This window comes from Hyaena hyaena, unplaced genomic scaffold (genome assembly GCF_003009895.1).
Source record: "Hyaena hyaena isolate Hyena2069 unplaced genomic scaffold, ASM300989v1 scaffold_8, whole genome shotgun sequence".
NCBI classification, from domain to species: domain Eukaryota; kingdom Metazoa; phylum Chordata; class Mammalia; order Carnivora; family Hyaenidae; genus Hyaena; species Hyaena hyaena.
Genome location: NW_024080640.1, coordinates 8,087,496 through 8,105,685, shown reverse-complemented (window position 1 = coordinate 8,105,685; position 18,190 = coordinate 8,087,496). Strand labels below are relative to the sequence as shown.

Genomic DNA, 18,190 nt, shown 5'->3' with positions numbered 1-18,190 from the left:
TTTAGCACTGAGCATAAGCCAGGAATGCTTTGTTACGTTCCCACCTCCCTCTATACTCAAGGCCAAGGCTGGGTGGAGGACCTCCTGGGCGTGGAAGAGACTCGGCACACAAGGTAGCAGCTGTGTCAGAAACTCCCCGCCCCCTGCCCCCCGCCCCCCTTCTTGCTCACATGGGCTTCTCACCACGTGCAGGCCGGCCCTGCTGCTCCCGTCTCAGGGAGGCGCGTCACAAACTTCTCCTTCTAGACGGTGACCTTGAGTCAGCCAGGGAGAATGTGGTCAGGGGCCCAGGCGCTCCGGGCAGGCAGAGACCGGCCTGCTCGTCTGCTCTGTAAACGCCTGTCGTGAGGATGACAAGGTCAGGAGGGCTGAGGTCCACATTTAAGCGCCTAGCACCCAAAATGCACTCCGTGCTGTCAGCAGGGTGTCCCCAGGAGCCTGGCCGCACCTCCGGGCCCCTAGGAAGACCCGGGTGAGAAGAGGCTCTCTGCAGCCTGGGAAACCGGATTCTAGAGCCGTAGCTTAGGCCGAACACCAGGGGGGCCGGGAGGGGCGCTCCCCTGTCGGTCATTGTTCCCATTTCCTTTGCTTTGTTCCAGCACGTCGTCGACTGCAGACTTCACTTCTCTGATGCAGAACAAGGTAAGGCCTTGGGTGTTTTCCGTGCTTTCAGGTCACCTGGAGGTCCCTCAAGCGGACTCAGGGGCAGGGATGCCCGGCAGCTTGTCCTGGAGCTCGGCGGCAGCCGCTGGTGTGGGCACGGAGAGGGGCTCCTCTGACACGAGAAGGGCCGGCCGGGCTCCTGGCGGGGTCCGCGGGCCTCTGGACCCAGGTCGTGAGGGGGCTTAGCCTCGGAAGGTGCAGGTTAGGCTTTCTCCGGGAAACCCAATACTCAGCCATCCAAGAGCCAGAGTCACCCTCAGGACCCCTTGCAGTGGCGATGCCACGCCCCAACTGCATTATCAAAAGGGTCACATTTACGGATGAAAGCCGAGTTCACAGCCTCACCTCTTCCCCAGAGCTGGTTTTACGGCTTCTTATGTCAGCCCACATTTTGATTATCAAACCGTGGACTTCGTGGCGAGCTTTTTTCCCCCATCTTCTTTGTGTGTTAAAGAAAAATGAAGGATTCTTCATTAGCTACTGAAGTTCCAGAAAGTCAGGCTCTCCTACCAGGACAGAGCCCTGCTCTGCCAAGTTTCAAAAGCCTCTGCAAATGGGCTGCTTGACACGAGGCTGGATGGGAAGGCGCGAGCTGCAGGCGCAGTGGGGTGGCCCCTGCTGCACGATCGCCCGGTTTCTGGGCTCCCATCACCACAGCGCAGAGGTGTGGGGTGCCCATGGGGGTGGCTCCGTGGTCCCTCTGAGGCCACCACATCGTCTTCCTGACAGTGTGATGCTCTTTGTCCCCGCAGAACCTGAATGGTGTGTCCACAATCACCAACCCGGTCAAAATGGCAACCCCCCAGGGCAAGAAGCAGCACCGATCCCAGGTAATGGAGCTCACCCCCTGACCCTGTTTCCTACAGGAAGTGCCTTGAGCTTCCCAAAGGGCGCTGGCCTTGAAGGGCAGTGAGCTGCCACCAGGCACTCCAACCACGTACATGTCTGGGCCGCACGTGCCACGGACATAAAACATCTAACTCACTGTTGATTTTGGCAAGTCATTCTACCATCTGAGCCCCTATTCTTCCAACCATAAAAGCCAGAAGTTGGGGCGCCTGGGTGGTTCAGTTGGTTGAGTGTCTGACTTTGGCTCAGGTCATGATCTCACGGTTCGTGAGTTTGAGCCCAGTGTTGGGCTCTGTATTGACAGCTCACAGCCTGGAGCCTGCTTCAAATTCTGTGTCTCCCTCTCTCTCTGCCCCTCCCCCAGCTTGTGCGTGGCGTGCTCTCTCTCTCTCAAAAAAATAAACGTTAATAAAAACTTTTTTAAAGCTGGGGGTTTGACTAGATAGATCAAAGGTTGTCAAGCTGTTTCTCATACGTGCTTCAGGAAAAATGAAAATATCTTCTTTATTCTGAGATCGTAAGAAAACTGCTTTTCTCTGCAAATGAGGATTTTCCTGCTACTTACCATACCACTGAAAGAAAATGCAGAAACAAAATAGATACGGAAGCTGGTATAAAACTGCGACTACCACAAAACCCACTTAAAATGTTGGGTCCACCCAAATAATCTCAATTACATAACATCCATCATTGTCATAAATAATGCTTTTGGGTACCAAGCACAGTGGCAAGCATGTTCTCCCTGGTCTGGGCTCAGTGAGGTAGCAGTCTTGAACTCCATTTCCGCAGATGAGGCAAAGACATCATGTGCCCCAGGCCTCAGAGCCAGTAGTGAGAGGAGCATCTCGGTTCAAATCCAAGTCCCCCCCTCCCCGACCACACGTGTGTCCTTTCAGCTATAAAAGTAGATACACGCTGATGAAATGCTGCATCATGTTTTATATATTGGAGGCCTGTGAAAACGTTCATTAGAAGAAAGGATCCCGGAAAACCAATGGACCAGAGAATCTATGAGGTCTCTTCCAGCTCTGAGAATGAGTCTTTCGGGAAGGCTGGGGAGGGTCCAGACTGGCTTGGGCCTCCTACAAGGCAGGGCTTTGGGAAAGGAGGCGAGGTGGCCTCTTCGCCATGCTTTCCCGGAATCTGACCTGCTGACCTTTGTGCCAAGCGGCTCCAGGTCTCATGTAGACTCAGTGAGAGGAGACCAGGCCTGGGGGAACAGAGGGCACTTGCTTCTTTATCTACACTTGAGACCAGAGGTCAGCAACCTCTGACCCTGAAAGGCCACCATCTGGGCCAAACAGGACCCTAGAGAAGCACAGAAGGCCGGCTTTATATGCATGGGGTGGAGGGGCGTGGGGAGGCAACACCAAGAGGCGAAAGGGAGACCAGCGTGAGGAAGGGAGGAGAGAGTCACACACTGGATTCCCCCCTGCAACCCAAGCCTTACTTCTGAGTCCTGTCCCGGGGTCAGGACCATCACTCCAGCTCAGCACAGAACAACCGTCTTCCACGTGATATTCACACAGAGAGCGGAGAGCGACCGGGTGTGTTGGAGTTCGCATGAGAAACAGAACACGAGCGACAGAAGTAATAATAGCTTAGCATTCGTTCAATGCCAGGAAGTGTAGTGCTTTACATACATTACTTCCTTTACTCTTTATAACAGTCTGGTGGAGAAAATAAGATTTTGTTCATTTTACAGAAGAATATGCAGCTCAGAGGAGCTAGGGATTTGTCTCATCTCATGGGGATTTGTCTTTCCGCTGCACCCTGATGCCCCTGTTTTCATGCTTTGCGTGCGGGCCAGCCCACGCTGGGTTGGAGGGACTCACCGATTTTCCTCTCATAGGAGAAGCCACTGGTCCTGATCCCTGGGCCCAGGAACCAGGAGATCAACAGAAAGCACAAGTCCCAGCACGACCAGATGATCTGCACGTGCCTGTCTCTGAGCGTATCTTACGCCGCTACCATTGGGGGGCTGACCACCATTATTGGCACCTCCACCAGCCTCATTTTCCTGGAACACTTCAACAAGTAAGTAACTCACCTGGCTGACAAATACCTACGAGGCACCCACTACGTGTTGGGAACGGAACTAGGTGCTGAGGGTAGGGCGGAAAAACGGACCGAGAATAGTTTCCATACCAAGAGGGAAGAGAGGCGATCGAGCATGGCAGGTCAGCGGGACTGCAGAAGGGAGGGGTTTGGCTGGGGGAGCCCGTGGGGGCCACCCGGTCTACAGGGAGAGCACGCCTCCCCAAAGACGCAGCCGCAGAAGTGAGACCCAAGGCGCAGTGGGAGTACAACGGATGAAGAGAGGCTTTCCAAAGAAAGCAGTGAGTGCCAGGACTCGGGTGAGAGAGCAGAGCACATAAAAGAAAATGGTCAAGGGCAAAAGGAGGCCAGGGAGGAGGACATGCAGATTGCAAAGGGCCTCTTGAGGCCCACTACGGAGCTTGGACTTCATCCAAAAGGCCATGAGATGTCTTCAAAGCATCTTAGGCAGGGAGTGAGGTGATCAGATTTACAGATTTACTGACCATAGACTGAAAAAATGGAAAAAGTAGGAAGAAAGCAGGAAGGAAAAGGAGGCAGCAGGAAGGTGATTTTGGACAGCTCTGCAGATGCCCACGAGAGAGCTGGGCATGGCCTGCAAACACGGGCAGCGGCGAGGAGAAACCATCAGATTTGAGAGGTGGGCCTGGCAGAGGGAAAGGCCATGTCTCACTGTCAGACTCATGGCTCCTGCAGCTGGGGGAACAGAGCTGCCCTTTACCTAAATGAGCAGAAAAATGAGGAAATGTTGACATTGCAGTTGAGATGTACGGATGGATACACAGCTCTGAATCTCAAGGGAAACTTTTAGGCGAAAGGCACAAATTTAGTGAGTGGCCCAAAGAGCTGTCTTCATGAGTATGTAACCCATGCAGTCACACCAGACCGCCATGCTCAGAGAGGCCCCACACTTAGATTGATGCTCCACTGTCACCATCTGGAAATTCTTAATAATTTTTGAATGAGCAACCCCACGCATGCATGTTGTATTGGGCCCACAGATTAGATGGTAGTGGGTCCTGGTGGGATGCGTGTGGAAATGGAAGCCAGGAGAGCAAAGGAGATCGATCACTCAGGCAGAACAGACAGAGTCAAGTAGAACAGGGGCCATAAATATTAAGCATGAATATTTTAAAGTGGACTATAAACAAGAGAACAGCAGGTATCACACAGGGAAGAGGAAACTCTGGTGTCAGTCCATCAAAGGGAAAATGTGTTCAAGGAGGAAGGAGGAAGGAGTGGGCCATACTGTTTAAAGTGGCCGAACAACTAAGGAAAAACAAAAATGTATCCATTTGATTTGGTGACATGGAGGTGACCTAGGCAAGAGCAATTTGGCCAAGAGACTGAAAGGTGAAGTCAATTTTCAGTGCGGCGAGGAGTATGCTGGAGGTGAGTAGACGGAGGGTTGTCTGTGATGGGAAGGAGAGGTCGGGGATGACGACAAAGGAAGAGTCGAGTGGGGTTGAGGGGTTTTAAGACGGAAGATGTTTAAATGCTGATAGGCATGTGCAGGTGGGAGGAAAATTAGAGTTTTGGGAGAGCGGTGATGATTGGTAGAGTGATGTGACAGAGAAAACCAGCAAGGGTGGACTCCAGAGCAGAGGGCACAGAAACTGAGCACAGCCAAGACGATAAACACACCCTTCCATTTAGCAGGAAAGGGAAGGAGGGAAGGGCAGGAGGAGGGGTGGGAGGGAGGGAGGGAGGAAGGAGGTAAGGGGGGAAGGAGAGAAAGAAGGAGGGAGGGAGGGAAAGGAGAGAAGGATGTGGGGGGGAGAGATGGAGGGGGGAGGGAGGGAGGGAGGGAGGAAGGAAGGAAGGAAGGAAGGCAGGCAGGCAGGCAGGCAGGCAGGAAGGAAGGAAGGAAGGAAGGAAGGAAGGAAGTTGGACCAGTGGAAAGTTAAGACCCAAGTTCCCAGGATGTGGGCTTCACGGAGTCGTTGTACCATGTTATTCTGTCCAGGCCCTGAGTTTCTGCTCTTTAATTTCTGGTTCACTCTGTGGTTGGGCCAATTCATATTCTCTTAGTCTACTTCCTGGCTTGAGTCACGGTACGTTTAGTCATTACACTGGCTTACTTGGACAATAGGAATTCTATGAAAGGAAGGTGGGCTCCTTGGATTCTCCACTAGTCTGAAAATGCCACCATGCTGTTTTTCTTGGCATTGGTGAACAGACCACCCCCAGAGTGCATTCTGGCTGTGTTTAAAAAGTCTACAAATTAGTCGTTACATTCAGTATATATATTCACAATTTCTAAAGTGCTATAAATGGAATTAGGCCCTAACATTTATCCACAAGAGTCTATTTAACCTATTTTAAAAATCCACTCCTTTTCCTGGGTCCAGGAGCAGGACCTAGGCTTGTACGTACAGAGAAGAGATGATATAACAGATGTCATGCCTGTTAGCCCAGCGCAGCCCAGAGTGAGTCACTCAGTGATTTACATGCCCTCAGTGTCCTTCTAGCTCCAAAAGCCCTTCTTTCCACTGATCGTCACTGATGGTCACTGATGGTGACTGATAGTGACTCTGGCCCTAAGGGAGGGCACAAGCTGTTGCAACTTCCCAAGAGGCACATGGATGGTAAAGCTTAGTCCATGACCAGGCCACAGTGCAAAACAACAGGTGTTGTTTCTCTGCGATGACAGAGGAGATGGAACACTCTTGCCTCCTGTGCTTCCATTGTACTTTCTCTCTGGGGGAGTCTGCTCTTGGTCATTCTCGTTTTCCAGGCAGTGCCTAGTGTGAAAAGAGGGGCGCAGTCTCCTCCCACCTTAGAGGAGTTCTGTGCCAGTGCCAACTAGAAGAGCCCAAGGGGAAAGGAACGCAGGTGTTGCCTGGGCTAAAGTCGTGGCTCACATGTGGCTCCTCGGGAAACGACACCTGGGCTGGTGATGAAGGAAGAGTCCTTCCTTCCTTAGCCTGAGACACTAAGACACCCGTGCATGTTGATCAAAGACTTAGAGATTCTAAGTCATGGCGCTCCTATGGGCCCAGTCAACACCTGGAACCTTCATGATGCTCTAGAGTCCACACTTCTCCAGAATTGCATCCCCCAGTCAAAGCTCACTTTCCTTCCACGTGACTTTATTCCACGAAGTATACCAGACTATCCTTTCCATTCTCTGTTGTCCTGAAAAACAGATGAGTAAACGTTTAAGAATCTTCACGTAAATTCAGAGCAAAGAGGTCCCAAGTGGTTCTCCTGAGTGCAAAGTATATCAGTGATATCAATTTTGGGTGTTTAGGTGCCTTTTTTAGTTTCCTTCATAATTCTTGGGACCAGTAGAGTTGCAACTGTCAAAGATGTGCGTTCTAGGTAACGTTTTACCGTATCATTACCATCCTCCCTGCCGTTAGCTCTGATGTATGTCTTCTTAAGGAGCACTTAGCTACCATGAGAGACTCTTGAATGCCGAGAACAAACTGAGGGCTGATGGGGGGAGGGGGGAGGGGAAGGGGGAGATGGGCATGGAGGAGGGCACTTGTGGGGATGAGCACTGGGTGTTACATGGAAACCAACTTGACAATAAACTATTAAAAAAAAAGAAAAAAAGAAAAATTACTCTCATTTAAAAAAAAAAAAAAGGAGCACTTAGCTTATTACCCCCAGAAACCACATGGGAATCCGCCCTTTTCTAATTGCTGTCCTGGTTCGTTCCCCTCCAGCCAGTATCCAGCTGCAGAGGTGGTCAACTTCGGCACCTGGTTCCTCTTCAGCTTCCCCATCTCCCTCATCATGCTGGTGGTCAGCTGGTTCTGGATGCACTGGCTGTTCCTGGGCTGCAAGTGAGTCCCAGGACCCTACCAGCAGGACACTGAGGCTCTCCTGTCCATCCAGAGTCCTGGTGCGAGCCCTGGAGAGCACCACTCAAGGGGGAGCCGCCAGTAACCATGGAGGATGCATGGGGAGAACGCACCGGACTAGATGGGGAGTCAGTCACCTGGTCTAGACCCTCCAGACATACATGGACTCTGCCCTTCACTATGAACTCTACAGTGGAACGCTCTTAATTCCAACTAGCTGGTTAAAGGAACTGTCTGATTTAGAAAAAGTCTGAATGCCGGTGGTTAATGTAGTTTCATTTCTTTCAAAGCATACGGAGTAATTTGGGTTAATTTCTAAAGAAATGTGACTCCAAGTAGAAGTTAGTTTCTTTAGGCTTAATTTTATAGACACGAGTGATTTATACTTCGTAGTTGCATGAAATAGGCTCATATTTCTCAAAAGCATGAGTTAGATATTCCTCCTGCAATACAATTACTGATATTAACCTGTTTACACAGGCTTTTCTTCATAACCGTAAGTTGATCAGCCTCAAACACATAAAAGGAAGATATACATGATGTTTTGATATTGGTCCATGGGACCCAAGACTACATTGCTCAAAGAATGTTCTCTGAGCAGACTTAAAAAAATTTTTTTTTAAATGTTTATTTATTTTTGAGAGAGAGAGAGCAAGTGGAGGAGGGGCAGAGGGAGATGCAGAATCTGAAGCAGGTTCCAGGCTCTGAGCTGTCAGCACAGAGCCCGATGCAGGGCTCAAACTCGCGAATTGTGAGATCAGGACCTGAGCCGAAGTTGGACGCTTAATCGATTGAGCTACCCAGGTGTCCCTAGACTTTTTTTTTTTTTAAATAACTCAGAGGCTACTATTACATCAACAATAGCTGTATACTTCTATACCTCCAGTGTGTAGAAAACAACCCCACATAAATACACTTGCCCGAGTCTACAAGACATGACTTCATGTGGATACACCAGAGATATACCCAGATAAATATGCCCAAAAGTCTATGGGAGAGGCTGAGGAGAGGCTGCGAAACCTAGCAGAGAAAAGATGTAGGGTGTGGGGTGCCTGGGTGGCTCAATCGGTTAAGCATCTGAGTTGGTATCAGGTCATGATCTCATAGTTTGTGAGTTTGAGCCCCGCGTCAGGCTCTGCGCTGACAGTTCTGAGCCTGCTTTGGATTCTCTATCTCATTCTTCCTTCTCAGTTTCAGAGAGACCTGCTCGTTGAGCAAGAAGAAGAAGACCAAAAGGGAAGAGTTGTCAGAGAAGAGGATCCAAGAGGAATATGAAAAGCTGGGAGCCATTAGGTAAAAATCAGCCATTCATCTTCTCTCCTCCAGGAACGCATGGCAGGTTAAGCGAGCACATAAGCAGCCTTGTTCTCGATGGTCCCTTCAGCTGGGGGAATTTTCCACAACTATGAGTCCAGGCATTTAGAACTGCTACTTAATGCCCCAGTCCAGCTGGCCCAGACTCTGTGTGGCCGCCCTTCCCGTTTGCCATGTTCGAAGTCCAAGGTATAGCCGTGGTGTGGGTGTGGATACCATAGATGGGGTGGCTGGGGAAAGACGTGCGAGTCGGCACAGCCACACTCTTGGGCACACGCCCAATTCCCTGTAAAGTTAGCACCCTCACACTGCTCTGAATGGGCCACTGCTGGTCCATGGACGCTCCTAGGGAGCTGGGGGGTGGGCATCAGGCATCATCAAATACAGGCTGGAAGACCAAGGGCCTTTTGCAGGTACAGCTTTGGGCAAAAGGATCCGGTATGAGCCATATTTTTAAATGTTTTAATTTATAAAAGGAATACATGTTCATTGTAGAACATTTCGAACATTAGAAAAATATAAAGAAAAAAACTAAAGCCGACTTTTATTTAATTCAGTGTTAACTGTCAACAACTGTTAACATAATGTACTCTTCCTTCTAGGCTTTTTTGGAGCAAAATTATATGTATTTTTGCTAAAATTAAGTCCAAACTAAACACAGTTTTATATCTTGCCTTTTTTTTTTTTCTCCTCACTTAGGATTAGACTGTTTCATTCCCAGGCCATTAACTCTGCTGTGCAAACAAGATCACTAGACGTATCTCATTTGAGCCTAGAGTTATACCAAAATATATTTGATGTCATGGCCTAATGCTGAATATGTAGGTGGTTTCCATTTTTGACGTTGCATTTGTAAATAGGTGACATAGCACTGGCATTTCTGGTTATTTCCTTGCATGAAAGGAAGGACTGAAGTGAAGGTTCCACGTATATATCGTCAGAGTCCCTTACAAAGGTTCTAACAGTCCTACCCTCACCAGCAGCGTTTGGGGGCCTTTTTCACCTCATTCTCCTTGGAGGCTGTACTTGGTTTTGTTTTTATGTTTATTTATTTATTTTGAGAGAGAGAGAATGAACGAGAGCCGACTTGGGGTAGAGAGAGAGGAAGAGAGAGAATCCCACACAGGCTCCGCTCTGTCTCACGCGCCGAGCGATCATGACCTGAGCTGAAACATAACCGAGTGAGCCCCCCGGGCGCCCCTCATACTTTGTGTTGTTGTACGGCTGTCTGCCATCGTGCTCCCTTATCCCTTCCTGCCTCAGCTTCTCCAGTAGACGCGGTTGACGTCATATCTTCTGGCATCTTCTTGGCCCACTTCCCGCTTCACATCAGGCGCTCAGGGCAGTAAGGCGGTGGCTCTGAGCCCCAAACGCAGGAGCACCGACAAGCGAGGTGAAAAAACGAACACACTTCCCAGGTCCTTGGGCAGCTGTATTTCGGTTGTATTTTGTAGCTACCCTGAAATGGTCACTGGATTTTTCTTCATCCTCATGACCGTGCTGTGGTTTACCCGGGAGCCTGGCTTTGTTCCCGGCTGGGATTCGTTCTTTGAAAAGTAAGTGGTTTTGTCTCCTCCTTAAGGAGACCCGCCCCTTCCCACAGACTCCCCAGGGAGGCCCCACCTGTCCCTCCTCCACTCTTAAGGACGGCCCTCTGTTCCCTGGGAAGTCCCCTCTTTTAAGGGAAGCCACAGTGTGGGGTCGGGAAGAAAACAGCGTGTGGCACCTGAGTGTGGGGTTGGGATGTGGTGCTGCCCCTTACCAGTCCTGTGACCTTGGTCTTGTAATAACAAGCTGTCTCACAGTTGGCTCACGAGGTTAAAGATCAGCTGTGAGAGTCTGTGGCCCAGGGGATGGCTGAGGCCTTGGCAGGGAGAGGCAGGCAGAGGCCCCCGTGCCACCCCTGCGGGCCCGCTGAGGGCCGGGGCCACCGCTCTCTCTCAGCACGGCTCATCACTGGAGCAAAGATACACGTGGAGGTGTGACCCTTGGCGGACAGAGAGTCCATCCTTTTTCCTTCCCCTTTATCAAAATCACTCCTGACCCCTCCTTCCTTAGGGCCGGTAGAGCCACCCGAGTGACAGCCACCTTAGCCAGGCCCAGGCTCCAGATGTCAACCGTGGCCCATTAAATCCACCGCGGGCTAGTAGGGCAGCAGGTGCAGGAAGGAAGGCCGACGACCTTCCGGCCTGGGTCCCAAGGAGAGGCCCTGTGTTCAGCAGACTGTTCGAGACATCGAGCTACCCTCCTCCTCCAGCCCTGCCTGTCTCTTTGCTAGGAAGGGCTACCGCACGGATGCCACTGTCTCCGTGTTCCTCGGCTTCCTCCTCTTCCTGATCCCGGCAAAGAAGCCTTGCTTTGGGAAGAAGAGTAACGGTGAGAGAAGCCCAAGGGAAGTTTGGGGCTGGCCCGAGTCAGTGATTCCCAAGTCAGAATTTGGGGAAGGAGCCTTACCGAGGCCGTGCTGAGTGCCCCGCACCCCCCACGATAGAGGCGGAGCCCCCTCCCAAATCATTCCTCAATTAGGCCCTTACTCCACAAATCCCACCCATTAGGGTTCATCTGGTCTACCTCTGTCTACCTGTGATCCAGGGCAGCACCAGGAGCGCTCCCGGAGGACAGAGCCCATCATCACGTGGAAGGACTTCCAGAAGACCATGCCCTGGGAGATTGTCATTCTGGTGGGAGGCGGCTATGCTCTGGCTTCTGGCAGCAAGGTAACTCTTGAATTCTACTCTCACGGGGCTGGGGATTTTTCAAGCTGCTTTACCTAATGAGTCACTTCGCTTCTGGGAGGAAGATCAAAGTCGCCGAGGGAGAGGTGAATGGTCACCCAAGGGAACAGTACAGCCGAGAGTGGTCATCCTGTATCCTATTCCTGCCCTGAGCTCCTAAGCCAGTGCTGCTGGGGACAGAGTTACAGACCTGTTGAACTATTGGCTCGTGACACACGGGCACTCACACCTCACTCCCCGGCCCATGCTGCCATAAGCAAAAGATTTACTGGATTTTATAGCCATCTCCCTGTGGGCAAGGGACAGTGGTGTTAGAAGATGTGTCTGTAAGGGCCCGGAGACACCCTGCATTGATGCACAGAGATGCCCCTCAGTCAGTCCGTATGCATATATTGAGCCCCTCTGGAGAATGTATGCTAATGTTCGCATAAATGCTGTAACTGCCCCCTGACTTCCTGATTGGGCAGAACTGGGATGAGATCTTATAAACGGGGCGAGTGGGAAAGCGTTAGCCCTTCCTGAAATAGAAAATGATCCTCAGAATGAATCAGGTTCACACTGGTTCTCCTTTGACCTTCATGAACTGGGCTCACTTTTGACTGCCCATTCATTGAGGGCCAGTGCCATCTGTGTCACTAATAATAAGGTCAAAGAATCCTACACTTGGAAGGAACGTTGGAGGACACTGGGTCCCGTCTACCCAGTGAGAGAATTCCCTGCATGACACCCCTGGGCTTGAACACCACCAGTGACAAGGCATTTCCTGAGCAGAGAACAGAGAATCGCTCTTTACACTCTCAGCTCAGGTTCTCTGTCCATCTTCCACTATTAGCTCTGGCTCTCTCCTCTGGGGCCCCGTCCTAGGTAATAATTATTAAAATAATAAAAAGTTATGAGATCCCCTTAGATCTCCCCCCCAACTAAAAGTCCCTAGTTCCTTTAACCATTCATCAAGAAGCAGTGACCCCTTACCATGCTGGTCTCTCTCCTCACCACTCACTACACTTTGCCCTTGGCGTTATTCAAACGTGGTCCAGAGATGGTCTCCTTCAGAGTCAAGTAGTCCTATTACCCAGCCCCATCTCTCACCTCTGATCCAAGCTCCATTCTGCATTTTAAAAAAGAATTTTTTAAAATGTTTTATTTATTTTTGAGAGAGAGGTAGAGACAGCATGAGCAGGGGAAGGTCAGAGAGAGAAGGAGACACAGAATCTGAAGCAGGCTCCATGCTCTGAGCTGTCAGCACAGAGCCCGACGCGGGGCTCAAACCCACGAACCGTGAGATCATGACCTGAGCTGAAGTCAGACGCTCAACCAACTGAACCACCCAGGCGCCCCACCATTCTGCATTTTTATGGAGGCTTTTATAAGACCTCATTGGCACTCATGTCAACATTTATACTGAAACTGCAGCCAATTAAAACCCCCAGTCTGGGGGCGCCTGGGTGGCTCAGTGGGTTAAGCATCCAACTTTGGCTCGTCATGATCTCACGGTTCATGAGCTGGAGGGCTTTCTACTGTCTGAAGCCCAGAGCCCATTTCAGATCCTCTTTCTCTCTCTGTGCCTCCCCTACTCATGCTTTTTCACTCTTTCAAAAATAAACAAACAAAATTTTAAACCCTCATTGTTTTCATTGTTAGCTACTATTAAACTTCAAGTCTTTCAACCAATTCTGTATATATGCTGTTGGTATTTCTAATTCCAAGTTCAGAATATCATACTTATCTTTACTGAATTTTAGTTGTTAGTTTTGGCCCCTGGAAAGATTTTTTTTTAACCTAAATTGCATATGTATTACAGATAGCATAGTTGATATTTCTGTACAATCTACTGACTCTACTAATTTTAACAATACAATTCACGTATGACATAGGTGATTCCTACTGAGTTTGAAATAATTTCAGTCTTGACATGAGGAAAATCCAATGTAAAATATTTGCATACAAAGGTTTAAAAAAAAAGTAAGACTTCCTTTGTTGTGCTTTTTTCTGACTTTGCAATCTAATTTATCACTTTATTTTAAATTACAGTATTAAATAGCTTCTGGAAAAAGAAGTGGCATTACAATTATTTCGCTTTACTTTTTTTTTTAAAAATTTTTTAAATTTATTTATCTTTGAGAGAGAGAGAGTATAAGCAGGGGAGGGTCAGAGAGAGAGGGAGACACAGAATCCGAAGCAGGCTCCAGGCTCTGAGCTAGCTGTTGCACAGAGCCCAACGCAGGGCTCAAACTCACAAACCGTGAGATCATGACCCGAGCTGAAGTCAGACACTTAACCGACTGAGCCACCCAGGCGCCCCTATTTTGCTTTACTTCTGAGTACCATGTGGAGAACTCCAAGATAGTACTCAGAAGTACTATTGATAAATGGAACTCCATTTTTTTATAAGAAGTAGTTTCCACTCAGCTAACTGCTCTTCTCTGTCTTCCAGTGGGCCAAGTTTAATGTGCTAGGAGAGAATAATTATAGAGTTTCTAGAGCCTCAAAGCTCTGTACCAACCATTAATTGCTGTAGTCCCCACACATTGGATTTGCAGCTCTCAGTCAGTGCTCCCAGGTAAAAGGGCCACAGCAGAGAGAATTTTGAAGGCCTTTGGTCACCAGCTGCCTATGAGCTCGCCTTCGGGTGGCCGGCGTGCTGTAGAAATCAAATAGCCTTTGATGAATTCAGCAAAGGGGAGACAGAGCAGCCTGCTGACAATGTGGTGAGGCTGTCTTTAATAGTAAAATATGAGTAGGACTTAAGCTTGAGGAATCATAAGATGTCTCACCTTGCTTTCGGCCCTGCTCTCCATTTCTTTAGTGCATTTGCAATCCCCAGGGTCATCCAGGAAGGGCAGAGCGCATCCACCACAGGAGGGAGAGGAGAAGGGGGCAAAGGCACGAGAATGCATATGGCAACCTGGGGATTTTAGTACAAAGACTCAACGGTGTCCTTCACTTTTCAGGGGCGGGAGATCTTCACCATTGGCAAATGAACAGTTCCCAACCCAATAAGTTAGTCCAAGAGGGAATATTCATTTATTGGAGTAGATCTATGTAAATTTTGCTATAGGAAAAGGTTCAAGAGTGGCAGCATGACTTTGTATCTTGTGTCGTGAAAAAGCACTGACGATTGTAGACCCTGATGTCAGCCATGATGAGACTGAACCTGAGACAGGCTGGGACTGCATGACTTGGCTTCTGGGCCACCTTCCCAGAAGGGGGCACCTTCCCACTAAATGGAGATAGACACATAATCCCTCTCCTTCATTACTCCTGTAAAGGTTCTAGTGCTCGGTCCCACCGACTCCCCAAAATCCATAGGAAAGGTTATTATCCAAAGATGGTGATAATTTTCTCCCTTTCACAGGTGACAAGAGAGCTAGACTTCAAAAGCAGAAGTGAGGATTACCCTGGGGAGTCTGTGTAAAAAGCACTGCTGACTACATACACAGAGTGAGAATGTCAGAAGCTGGAGAGAGTAATGAGATTGACATTGAGGGGCTTGTCGCCCCCCAAATCTCTAGCCCCTGCCAAGCTATTATACAATCATAAAGAATTTTCTGGGCTATAATAGTCTAATCATCAAATCAGTAATGCCTCTGGGGCCAGTCTGCCTGAAAATAGGGAGTCTAAGAATTCCATTGGGAATGGGTGTTTCCTCCTTTCTTCTTATTGTATCACCTGTCTTCCTGCAGAGCTCTGGCCTCTCCACCTGGATTGGGCACCAGATGCTCTCTCTGAGTAGCCTCCCACCGTGGGCCGTCACCCTGTTGGCTTGCATCCTGGTGTCCATTGTCACAGAGTTTGTGAGCAACCCAGCCACCATCACCATCTTCCTGCCCATCCTATGCAGCCTGGTGAGTGGGGCAGGGCTCCCAGGGGTCCGGATGGGCTCCCCCAGACCCAGGGGGCAGTTCCATGGCTGTCTTCTCTCCTCTGGTCATTGCCGTGGCCTTCACTGATTGGTGCTCAGGCTGTAGTTTGGAAATGAAGTCTTTCAAAGGGCCATTGATAAGTAAATCGATAAATTAACAGATCGCAGCAGGGGTCCTAGAAACCCTTTTCCAAAAGACAGGATTAGTTTTGAGGCAGTCCTGAATGGAAACAAGAATGGACAAAACCTTAAAAGCCTAGGATTCCAATTCCTCACCATCATTTCTTTCTCTCCGAAGACCTAACAGTGGGGCTGGAGGAGGAACTCCAGAAAATGGAGGCAAAATGCCCCCAGAAGCACATTCAGCCGTAAGGACAGAGACTACAGCTCTTTCATCACCACCTCCCCCCAGTCTCTCTGTCCAGGAGAGTCTGAGAACTGAGGGCAATGCCAGCCTGACCCCACGGTGTCAGAACAATCGGTTACTGACAGGCCAGATCTTAGCCTGGCTGAGCAGCGCCCAAAGTAACGCCCCAGGCACAATGTTGTGTCTGTCTCATCTGCGAGGTGCAACTTAGAAAATGAGGGGTCCTCCCCAACCCCCACAAAATGATAGCCTTCTGCTCTTTTTAACCCCAAGCTACCCCCAGCCACTCTCTCTGCTCATTGCTCAGATGTCTCCTTCCATTGCCTGTGTGCGCATGGGAGGGCACTTAGTTACAACCTCTCAACACTGAGGGCAAGACCATGCATGGGTTCAAATCCCATGCAAAGCAAGCATCTTACTTAGGAAAAAAAAAAACCAAACAACCCTTGGTTCAGCACCCCAAGGATGCAGGACCCCTGCGCCAATCAAAGCAGCTTATTCGTGAGATGTGAGTTTGAAGAATGAATCTCTCGGCTAAAGAATAAAATTAGACCAGCACCACGAAATGAAACATCCATTCCAGGAAGGAACTCAAAGCCCGCGTTTCCCTGGGGAGTGAGTGAGCAGCATGAGCCCATCTGGGTAGCCCAGCGCTGTACGCTCTCGAGGGTAGTGCTTGAACTACCCCCGGTGTGTGGTATCCAGCCAAGGTCGGCCAACACCAAGCCATCACTGAAAGTGTGTTTGCGATGCTGAGCCCAAGAAACGCAAGCATAATCTGAACGCTAATGTCTCTATGAATTCTCTCCTCTCCTAGTCTGAAACGCTGCACATTAATCCACTCTACACCCTGATCCCAGTCACCATGTGCATCTCCTTTGCAGTGATGCTGCCCGTGGGCAACCCCCCCAACGCCATCGTCTTCAGCTACGGGCACTGCCAGATCAAAGATATGGTGAGTCATGGGTGCCTTCCTCCTGCCAGCCCCGGGGACGGGCTCCACAGCCTTCTCCCGAACCTTCTTATTTTGTAGCAGTGCCTGTTGTCTGCCAACACCCAGTGCGGTGTGGTAGAAAGAATGGTACCGGTAAGAAGGCTTTTGGTTGGTCCATGAGCACCAAAGATAGCAACCATGTCCCCTGCCACCCTTCTCTGGGGGCAAGTGGGTACGTGCACAGGCAAAGCTGGGACAGACACGCGACGCGCCCAGTGTGAGGAGGCACAGGTCTTTGCCTTGGCTTCTTCACGGGACCTGCAGGGGATGTTCATTCAAACAGCTGCTGGCTTACTCACGGGGGCGAAGTGGGAGACCCCTCAGGAGCCCAGGGGGAAGGGCTGATGGGACGGGACCCGCCGGAACTCTCCCCAGCGCAAGAAGCCCCAGAAGCAGTGGGAAAATGAAGCCCCCACAGCCAGACTCACACTAGATGGCTTTCAGGGGACGTCTGGTCAGACTGTAGTGCTGAGCACGTTTCCCCTCCACTCAGCCTACACTCGCTGCTGGGCTCCTTGATACCCAAGGTTTTGGGGTTCGGGGGAAGATAAAAACAACTCCTAATTACTGGGGCGAGGCTGTCTGAAATAGGGCCCATTCCCCCCCTCCCCCGGGCTGAGGGCCTCACTAATTCTTTGGCACTCAAGTCCCAACGGGTTCTCAGTAGCCCTGTAAATATCAGTCGGAGGAAAGGAAGCAAGAGCTTCAGGCCAGGAGTAGACATTCAGATCCTTTTCACCATTCAACCCGCTCATCTAAGTGCTCTGTAATGTTTCAGGGAAGGGAGGTCACCGCCACCCCCTCCTCCCCATCTCTTACTGCACAACCCCATCTGCTCAAGAGAGCTGAGCTCGGTCTCAACTCTCTTGTCCCCCCCCACCTCCCCAGCTTCCTCTCCTGGGTGCCCCTCCCCCCACCTTCTGCCCTGGAATCGAGCTATCAGATACAGTGCCCTTCAAAGGCACCAGGGGACAAGAAGTGAGCCAGCCCTGGGTTCTATAGTCTGGGCACCGACTCGAGACTTCAGTTTCCTCCTCTGCTAAAGATGGAGGTTCCAAGCGAATGTTCTACACGGTTCCTTCTTAAGGTTCGGCCCCTTTAGAACCTGCCCCTTCTGCTAGGAGACATGACGGCTCTCCACGCCCAGAGCCCAGGGGGCGAGGGTGATGAAATAGTCAGGGCTCTGGCCACCCATGTAGTCCCTTGCTTCCTCACAGCTTTCCCACGCACGGCCGGCTAGCGGACTAGTGGTGGCGACGCGCTGCGTGCGTTTCCTCTCGGGGAGGGCGCCAGCCGCCCTCCCTGCACACCTTTCCATCCGGCCCGGCGCCCATCCGCCACGCCTCACACCCCCTCAGCCTGGAGGGTCAGTTCCGCCTCACGTCCCCCTCAGCCTGGAGGGTCAGTTCCGCCTCACGCCCCCCTCAGCCTGGAGGGTCAGTTCCGCCTCACGCCCCCCTCAGCCTGCGAGGGTCAGTTCCGCCTCACACTCCCTCAGCCTGCGAGGGTCAGTTCCGCCTCACGCCCCCCTCAGCC

At 50.6% G+C, this 18,190-nt stretch overlaps 1 protein-coding gene across 5 annotated transcripts in view; it reads left to right on the top strand.

The window, feature by feature from the left end:
* The window catches only part of SLC13A4 (solute carrier family 13 member 4), a 45,820-nt gene that overhangs the window by 24,164 nt on the left and 3,466 nt on the right, over positions 1–18,190 (top strand). For 4 of the 5 annotated variants that reach the window (XM_039243375.1, XM_039243365.1, XM_039243388.1 and 1 more), the window contains 10 exons: positions 600–642; positions 1,416–1,493; positions 3,365–3,549; positions 7,245–7,364; positions 8,574–8,675; positions 10,151–10,252; positions 10,975–11,072; positions 11,289–11,413; positions 15,115–15,276; positions 16,478–16,615. In XM_039243375.1, coding sequence (XP_039099306.1) covers positions 600–642; positions 1,416–1,493; positions 3,365–3,549; positions 7,245–7,364; positions 8,574–8,675; positions 10,151–10,252; positions 10,975–11,072; positions 11,289–11,413; positions 15,115–15,276; positions 16,478–16,615 — 1,153 coding nt within the window. The remainder of the gene's footprint in view (positions 1–599; positions 643–1,415; positions 1,494–3,364; positions 3,550–7,244; positions 7,365–8,573; positions 8,676–10,150; positions 10,253–10,974; positions 11,073–11,288; positions 11,414–15,114; positions 15,277–16,477; positions 16,616–18,190) is intronic. The other variant, XR_005530382.1, reaches the window with a different exon arrangement.